The 9,764-nt window shown below is 44.0% G+C and overlaps 1 protein-coding gene across 1 annotated transcript in view; it reads right to left on the reverse strand.

The window, feature by feature from the left end:
* SAMD11 (sterile alpha motif domain containing 11) overlaps nucleotides 1-9,764 on the reverse strand; it is a 150,135-nt gene that overhangs the window by 92,787 nt on the left and 47,584 nt on the right. The window contains exon 4 of the mRNA XM_009274246.2: nucleotides 6,446-6,496. Within this exon, the coding sequence (XP_009272521.2) occupies nucleotides 6,446-6,496 (51 nt within the window). The remainder of the gene's footprint in view (nucleotides 1-6,445; nucleotides 6,497-9,764) is intronic.

Raw genomic sequence — 9,764 nt, forward strand, 5'->3', positions numbered from 1 at the left:
AATCCCAGGCCTAATTCACCCACTCACATGGGCCTTGGCGAGCATCCTGCCAGCAGCCTCTGTGGATTCCAGGAATACAAGCAACTTCTAGAACTGAATTTCACCAGTGCCTTCCAGCAAGGTGGTGTCAAGAACAACTTTGTTTCCTGCCAGTACCAGCCTTTTGGGGGATTTAGATCCACAAATAAAAGGAAACCATATACTCTATAGCATAGAGCCAGAAGTCTGTCCTGTTGCCATCTGAAGTCCCCAAAAAGCAGGTGATGGAACATCAGGCCCATACGTAGCAGCTCCTCCCATTTTATCTCAGTATCTACACTTTCAAACTTCACATGGATGCTTTGTGGGTGATCAAACACAAGCAAAGCAAAGGTTGCTCATATTTTTTTCTAAAGAACTGGAGGCTTAGCTCCTTGGCTGAACCTTCCCAAATGCTCTTCATTCTGACACAGAACGTTCTTGTTAATGTCTATCAACTATGTGGATTTGGTGTGGTTTTACTTCTCTTCTTCCAGTTAAACAAAAGAACACATCCATTTACTTGTTGGGCAACTATTGTCTAAAATCAAACAGGTATGTCACTGTTTGATGAACAAACTGAGTTCACCCATCTGGAAAGTCTTTTCCTTCCAACATATTGTCTCCACATAGCCATGCCTTGACTGCCAACAACAGTGGCATTAGCCAAGAGTTTCCTTGTATTTATCGGCTTTGCCTTCAGGAACCACGTCCTGGTTCACAGCTTTAACTTTAATAGTTACAAAGGTGAGAGCTCTTTGTATATTCCGCCAAGACGAGGATTAAAACATTTCCTTAAGCAGTCTACGTCCCAAAGCTACCACAGAAATAATCTGGAAGGGCCAAATTCAGCCTCATGTTAAATAAGTGTCCTCCCCATACGAATCCAGAAGTCACAGTTAATACATTCTGCGGTCTTTCACTAGGATCTTTTTGAGCTTTCTATAGCATACAGTCAAGAGTCAGCTTCACACTTGTCCTCCAAAGTCTTCACGAGTTATGGAAACAGCTCTGCAGGTCTACATACAGTTGGTATTTCACCAGTCTTCTCTGCCTGACTTAAATCAGATGGGCAAAATGTGACTCATTCTGTTTAGTTCAGCTCACTATTAGCTATTTCAGTCGGGGCTACTGCTTCAGCCCTGCTGTCCGTTGGTCTCGAGGCAGAAATCAGTGACTCACATGGAAGGGTGAAGGCAGGACCCCATTTGAAGGCACTCTTGTCCCTCTGCCACTGTCTGATTTTTCTGCTGTAACTTAAAGGTGCTTATCTGACAAATACCAGCTCTTTTAGCAGCAGATGCTAAAGACTGCAGGGCATAAAGGGGTCACATCTAGCTTCCAGGTGCTAAAAACTTCTTGTGACCTTCTAGTACCTACTTCAGGTCTCCCAGATTAAAAGGCAAAAGCTTACTAGGAAAAATAAATAAATAAATAAAGACAGCCCAGAAGCCATCCTATATCAATCCTTAAAGGGCAGAGCAGCAGCATGCTCTGGCACTTGATAATGTTACCTGCATCACACAGCAATACTTTCTGCTGAGTCAGGATCAGCCTTGACATGTTCAGAACCACCTACTTTTCAATTCTCCTCTCCTGCTTTCTTTTTCTCTCCCTGTGTAGCTTCCAAAGGAATGAGCTAAATCAGTGAATTTCCCTTTAGTTTTCTTCTCCTGTCCCATTTCCCATGTATTTTTCATCTGCTTCTTCCACTTCGCCTGATTTGTTTAATGTCCTCTTCCTTCCTGACTAACCTGTTTCATTCCTCCTTAAATACAGTATTCTAAAAAGTGTGCAGCTGTACCACATAGACCAAATATGTACATGTAACAATCCAGTGTAAGCACTGCTGTTTAAACTCAGTTCTGGCTGAGTAAGGGTTTATCCCAGGGTTAAATCAACGTGGAAAGGCCCACTAAGTATGTTACAGTCAGGTTTAAACATACCCGTACACATGCACACGGATGCACAGGCTCTTGGCCAAATGTCTGTCTGTCTAAAACACATTCTAATATGGTTCATGCCCATCCAGAAAGGCTGGTTACACACCGCTGTAACCTTTCTTTAAACTGTGGTTGTTAAATGCATTTTATCTGCTCTGGGCAAATGATGCCTTTGTTTTCCTTCCATCTCCTTATGCAGCCTTCCTGTGGCATGTACCTGGATAAAATTATCCCCTGGCAGGCCCAGTAAGCTTGGAATGTCCCCTCAAGTGGCTTTTTGTTCATACGGCAGTGAAGAGACTCTCTTGCATCCTCCTGCCTCTTTCCTTTGTCACTGTTTTATGCCCACACCAGCACAGGACTTTGAAGACAGAAATGCTGCCTCAGATATTCTTTCAGAGTTTGCTTACCATGCAGCCAAAGCTAAAGCATGTGGCTGAATGTCAAGATGCCTAGCTCAATTCTCTGCTACGCTCCTTGTCTTTTTATGCAGCTTTAACCAAATTATATACCATCTTCTTTCCTACCAGTTGGGCCGCCTTTAACAGGGGCAACACTAAACAACTCTCGATTTCCTTGGAAACAGGGATGGCTTAATTGCACTGACAGTGTCTTGAAATTCTCAGGTGGGCAAAATGTTTATTCCATCCTGAGCTGCATCACTGCATGGTATTAACATGCATGGCCTCTTATCTATTTCCCACTCACCTCCCTGCAGTTCCCTCAAGACATCAAGCGGCAACAAATAGAAGGAAAATCCTTTTCCTCCCTGGAACTCCTTTTTATTCCACAATTTATTTTCATGAGATGCCTCAGCCTCAGAAAGGTAATCCTGCCTGTGGTGCTGAGCAACTGTGACTCACACTGAAATCAGTGGGAGCGGAGAGTACGCAACTCGTGGCGGAGACCAGGCTTTAACCTTGTGTTTACTATTTCAAAATTTGACAGGCTTGTCTTGAAATAAAAGGAGAAGCGCATCATTTACTGAACAACTTTAACACATTTCACCGAATTATTCCAGGAACAATATGTCCGTACAAGGGAATTCTACCTTAAAAAGGCAATGTTAAAGGAAGTCTAGCTGTAAACAAAAACTTAAACCTGTATTAACTTCAAAGCTTAAAAGGGAAGGGAGCAAAGCACCTGGCAAGACAAGGAGAGATCTTAATCTCCCCTTTTGGGACAATTCCCCTATTTTGAGCTTTTGGTTCTTTGCATATAGAATGATACGGACTCAGTTAAACGTCTTTTTATCCAGGGCAACGCAGACAGCAATTCTAAGGTGGCTAAAGCCAATGAATCCAGGTATCCTCTGACAACTTGGAAAGGAAGATCAAAGACAAACTTATGGCAAAGAGGCAGGTAAATTAAGATGGCAGTTCTCAGACCTGCTTGATTTAAAATAGCATGGTGACTGTGTGTATTCATGCAAGTGTGGTCCATCGTAATGATTTCCTGGCATGGGTTTGGGATGACCTGTGTAACTCCCATGTGCTGAATTACGCAGGTCACTGAGAACAAAGGTCAGCTAAACCTTTTTGCCACCCCGTGATGTATTTTAGATATGCCAGATGTTTTACAGAACTGTGTGGTAATTTAGGTCACTTAAATACATACAACCTTTTTCTGTACCAACACATAAACACACAAATGACCCTCTTTGCCACATAGCATAACACGTGTTGTATTCTTCTGAACTAGCTGGATGGGCACCATCTTTGATAGTTGGACTAACCGTTTAATCTGCAAAAGCAAAACTTCTGTTCCCAGGAGGAACTACTGATGTCTCTGCCACGAGAGAGCTAAACTGAAGGGAACAAACAGTTAAGCTGAGAAAGCCCAAAAAGTGTACTTGTTGACATAAAAATCAGACCATTATTTTATTCTATGCATTGAAAGTTCAGAATTTTTTTTTAAGATAGGGATTCTAATTTCCAAAGGTGTTTGCACCCTTAGTTGCCATTGTGCAGAATCATCGTTCACATGGCTCTTAATTCAGGCTTGTGCCAGCTCTTTCATTCCAAACCTCTGGCTTTTAGGAGTTTATAACTCAGCCATAAAAGTTTGCTCTAGGCTGAAATTTATCATGAAAGGGTCTGCCTGGAAGGAATCCATTCTTTTGTATTTTAGAGTCCCAAAAGCTTATAGCAACAAACCAGGGATATTATTCTAAAGGCTGCCATACAAAAAACTTCAGCTGTTTTTTACAGGAGTGCTGGGTGAGATGTGCCTTCTAGACTAGCTTCTAGACGCTTACTGATCAGGGTGGGGTTCTGTATTCTTAACATCGTAAATTGTAGAAATCATGGGGTTTTATGCTTCAGGCACAAAGTCTGTGCTTACTGAAATACCAGTGAATACCTCTGCCCTCACTCATTCCCTAATGGAGTATGAATCAGTGCAGATTTCCCACCCTCCACTCCCCACTGCCTTCACGGAGCCTCATGGCGATGCCAAGACTTAATTCATACTCCAGTACTCAATTAAATACAGATGGACTTGTCTCTCCAGGTGCACAGTTTAGGCTATGACCTTCACACACCAACGTTGCTGACAGAACAGTCCCAGTTGTCCGCAGGTTGGGGGAGGGAGGGAGTGGGTATGTGTGGATGGGTTAAAATGACAGAGACTATTTGTCCTTCACTTCTCCGCTGCCCACTTTCACTCTTGTGCCACAGGTTTTTTGGGGAGCACACAGAACAGGGACAGAACTTGTTAGCACTGCATTTGAAGGGCATGTGATGGAGATGGAAGTAATTTCTAATACTCTCTGCTCCTGTAACTGATGCTTACATTTGCAAAACATTCTCAGACTTGCGATACAACAGTGAAATGCCCACATCAGCCGCAGCACTGATAGGTACGTCTCTCTAAAGCTCTTAAACAATGTTCTCTTGAGTAAACACTACATTTGCTGCACTGAGTCTTATACACATTAAGTCTTGTCACAAAAGTCATCAGATGAAATTATTTGCACTCCCTTGCCCAGACAATCTGATCTCTACAGAGTATGAATCGTTTCTTAAATGTTTGTGAAGTGTCTAGCATGCAGTGGGCACTTCCACAAGTAGTAGTAGTAGCAGTAATATTTTCCTACTGTTTTCAACTCTCTAACTGAACAGGAAGTTTACACAAAGCATCAGAAACTACTTTTAGCAAAACAAAAAAGTTGCTAGTGGACTGCTATTTGCAAGCAGATCCAACGGACCAGATCCTGATTTCTGCAGTATCCCCATACGTATGAAGCACATACAGAACCAGATTCTGGACTGCGCTGCACCCTATCTACCACCTTCTGCTCTATGTTCCCCAAGAAGTTTCACAGCTGCACAGATTAATTTTTCTTGGTTTAGAAAACAAGCAGCACCTGCCAGGCTCAACTATTTCACTCAGATGTGGCAACTGAGTATAAAAGAGAAATTTCAAAATTCCAGTTTTCTTTTTCTAGTGCAGAGGCATATTTCTGCAGCTGTATTTTTAAAGGGCTAGAAAAGTTTATGACTGCTAGCAACACATAAAGAAAATGCACTATGCTCAGGGTATCAGCTGACCCAGAGGTCACAAAGGAATATTCATGTTTGTAACTGGGTATCTTCTATTTATGAATTTCCACCTTCTTAGGGTATCTGTTAGTGCAGGAAACCAGACTTTAAAACCAGTATACCAGACTGGTTTGGCAATCCTTCTCTTTTCACGGTTCAGACTTCTATGTAATTTCTTTTATTTATGCTTTGTAAAACACTTGTCATTTTTTGAATGTCAACTTTTTCCCAAGGTGACTTGTAAATACTCTTGCACTGCACTTTTGCAGCTGTAGTTCAACCCATTCATACTTCACATTGTAAAATGCAGAGTCCTATCGGCTCCACTACTTCATACCTCAACACTGCAGTCGGACACCTACATGCAGAAGGTTTTGCAGGACCAGGGTGTCTCAGTGCTATCATATTATCTAAAGCATCTGTCATCCAGTGATTCTTGTCATTTGCAGTCACAGGCCCAGCTGTTAAGGTAGCACTGCTTTAAGTTTGCTAAGCACAACACTGCAACTCTTGAGCAATTCAGGAGCATCAGTCGGTTTGGCCTTCAGTGAGCCTTTTGTGCAAAGAATCACTTTTGCCAATGAGATGCAGACTCCCATGTCTCTCGTGTCGGGAAATAGATCTGGGCCAGCCCAACCTTGCATTCTTCCAAAAAGGGACCAGAGTAAACATATCAAAACCAATAATGGGCTTTCATTACAAGTCTAATCAATTCTCTCTTCCAACAGAAAAGAGACTGTTTCCCCCCACAGACAACTTTCCCCAAAATAAAAACAAAAGAAAGGATATGTAGTAAGGGGAGAAAGAAGAACAAAGGAGGAAGAAAAAAACCCACAGCACTGACAGTTAGAAATGTTCATTTACATCTAACAGCATCCATATGCCAGTAACATATCATAAACTCTTAGCCTACCATACAAAGAGGGTGCCCCAAAATGGTACCTGCAAGAGGTCTCTCGGAAGGAGATGTTTAAATCCCAGTGGGTGTGTATCCTGTTAACAAACAAACAGAGAGGTCAATGGCACACGCTGAACACTGCATCTCTTGCCACTTAAAAGATCTGCTCCATCATGACAACCCACCCATGGTCCTCTCAAACTCCCTCTCCCAAGCTCTCAACCACAACTACTGCCTTCTTCTGAGCTGTGGGGTGCTGTGACGAGCCACACTGCACACACATGGCAGTCCCGAGTGTCCACAGCGGGACTCACAGTGCTGTAAATGAGACACCTGCAGGTGAGCTGTACAGCGGTGAGAGAACTTCTCTTTCCTGCAAGCAGTCTCCCTAATAGGTGTAGGGACTGCAGGATGTTGTCTCAACTAATAGGACATGTTCAGAGGAAGCAGAAAGAGCTAAGCATTGACATTTTATGAAGAAAACCCAAATATGTCTGTACAGTATTCCCTCCTCCACACCCACCCCAGCTGTAAATAAATTATTAGCAATTTCCCACCTCGGAAATTAATTTCACATACTCTGTCGCTCTGCCTGCTGACAAGCAGGAATAGCAGATTCTAGATGAATATCCTAAATTAAGACAGAGCAGCCAAGGGGGTTGGGTTTTTGTTCGGGTTTTTTTTTTCCCCCCCTTTGCTACTAGACAGCACCTACATCAACCCAGAGGGCTAAGGCAGATGGCTTGACCTTCTGTGGTCTGGTGTCTCCACTCGCTACCGGGGAGCACTGATCTCCCCCGCCACCCAGAGGAGGTCTGTGACCACCACTGTTCCTCCATGTCGACATGATTGATGAGAACCCCAGCCATTTGAGACCAAACTGGCAAGTGAGCCCGCATCCTTGCACAAGCCCACTCCCACATCTCTCAGCATCTGCCAGTGAACATGCTGGTTCCTAGCTGTGCGTATAAATCAGCTCCTGCAGCTGTAGGTTCCCAAAAGCATTAAACAGAAGTGGCTGCAAATATCACAAGTAGCAGAGGCCAAATGCACTTTTGCATATTTTGTGTATCCCTATAGCACTCCTGCCTCTGTCCTCAACTAGAAGAAGCAACAGTGTGTAGCTGAAGGCCATCTGACTGCAGAAAAAGCCTAATCTAAAACCTGCTGAAGTAAAAGAGAGCTTTTCTTCCGATTTGAATGTGCTTTGAATTGGGCCAGAAAACACTTAAGCATGACCAGTGAAGTCAATGGGACTTAACTCAGGTTTGAGTGTCTGTTTAAGTGCTTTTCTGAATGGCTGCCCCTGCTTCAGCCTAGTTCAGAAACCAACTGAAAACGACTCAGCGTGGAAATAATTTCACATCCAAGACATGATGCTGCTGCAAGTTTTACTGATGTGATAGCATACCTTTTGTGCTCTTCCTGCAAGACTGGCTCAGAAAGGGAGTCTGGTTGCTCTCTGAATAGTTCTTTTAGGGGCGAGTAGTTCTTTTAGGGGATTGTTAGATTTTAGTAGATACTAACTTCCACCAATAAAGCTGTGCTTAGAACTGTACTTAGTAGTTCCACATGTACCTAGTTTTTCCTATTCTTCTTCCTCATATGTAACAGTTTAGAAAACCTATCCCAGCTTTCCATCTTCCCAACATTTTATTTGCAAATAGAAATGGAATAGGTACTTCCCAGCTACTGAGCATATAGCAGTAACAGTTGTTCTTCAAAGTTAAAATTCAGACAACATTTTAAAACTTCCTGGAAAGAGCAGGCCAAACTGGGGCATTGAGTAAAATGTCCATGAACTGAAGTTTGGTCAAACTCTGGGACGCATTTGGACTTCCCAGGTAAGCTGATCTGAACCCAAAGTTCAAAGGAAATTCAAGCCAGCCAAAGCCGTAAGGGCCCATAACAGGCCCGGAAGGGTCTGGCCTGCTCACAAGAGAGTGGAATTGGTGGAGGGTGGGGTAAGCCTGATTTCGCACTGCTCCCTAGAATACAAGATTTCCTACATACACAAAACCTTCATAAACCCCCTTTAATTCCAGCTCAGCACCTTGCACTGTGCAAATCAGATCCTGGCAGCTGCACAGTGGAAGTGGGGAGAGCTCCAAATACTGCACAGCAATGAACTCTGTGGGACCAGCTGGAAATCAAACTGCAGGTCTGAAAAGGAATCTTGTGCTTCTCCTGTTTCTCTGTCCATAAAACATTCTTCAGTGCCCTCAAAAAAACTGGAAGGGTTTGGCCTTGAGCTGTATGTAGATTAAATGCCATGTTTGTCTGATTAAAACTCCATGGTCCCTTTCCTGATGAAAAAATTACAATTCAGAAAACCTGTGGTTAAGGTAACCTGCCCCATGGGTTCTCTGAAGGCAACATGCGTTCCCTCCAAGCAGTGTTGAGAGCCTAACAGTGGGCCATAGTCCACTTTGGACCACATATGTGCTCCCATTACACCCCTGTGGGTGCTCCGTAGGGCCCTCACGGAGCCTGTGTAGCTGGCACACAAAGATGCACAGCAACAAAGCATCCCATTCTGCTGCACCACTAACCATTCTGTCTCACCCTAAAACTCCGCTAACTACGTGCCTCTCCTTTCCACAGATACTCAGCTCTGGAGCTCACAACATGTAGTAGACATCCATCTATTATAACGCTATCTGGCAGGGAAAAAGTGTTCCTCATACTGGACTCTCAAAGCAGGGCTGCAACGTTCCTTTTATCCATGCAGCTAACATACCTCATTCAAAAGCTCCCATCCACACTGGGAACTGTCATCACTCCCAGCTTTCTGACTCAGATCCTGGGACTGCACAGCCTGTACCTTAGTGGGAAGGTCCGCATCCCACCCAAATGCCAAGGAAGCAGGCAGGCAGGTACCTCCCAGCCGTGGCACTGCCAAAGGGGGCACAAGGCCGGAGGGTGAAATGATCTGCTCAGGCAGCAAAGGGAACTGATGTCAGAGCAGGAGCTTGCCTGGGCTCCTGGCTCTCCATTGGGGTTCAGTCTGTAAGTTCAACTCTCAGCCTTCCATAAAACTTCTCATGGTTTGTTGCAGCTACTGACAGGGGTAGATTGCAGATAGCGATCCTCGGTGCCAGGCGAAGGCATGGCTCATAATGAGACTTAGCACAGCTAAACTTCAAAGTATAAGAACACTGCATCAGAGAGTTATAAGCAGGGGGGAGGGAAAACCTCATACCAAAGGAATAGCTCAGATCCACACAGAGGCAGAAACATCCATCTGCCGAGATGGATAATTAAACACCCATATTTAGACAAATGAATAGGTGAGAATGAAATTAAATCCTAATTATCTTGGGGGGGGGGGGGGGGGGGGGGGGGATGGGGACGGAAGAAGAG

This window comes from Aptenodytes forsteri, unplaced genomic scaffold (genome assembly GCF_000699145.1).
Source record: "Aptenodytes forsteri isolate BGI_AS27 unplaced genomic scaffold, ASM69914v1 Scaffold16, whole genome shotgun sequence".
Lineage (NCBI taxonomy): Eukaryota > Metazoa > Chordata > Aves > Sphenisciformes > Spheniscidae > Aptenodytes > Aptenodytes forsteri.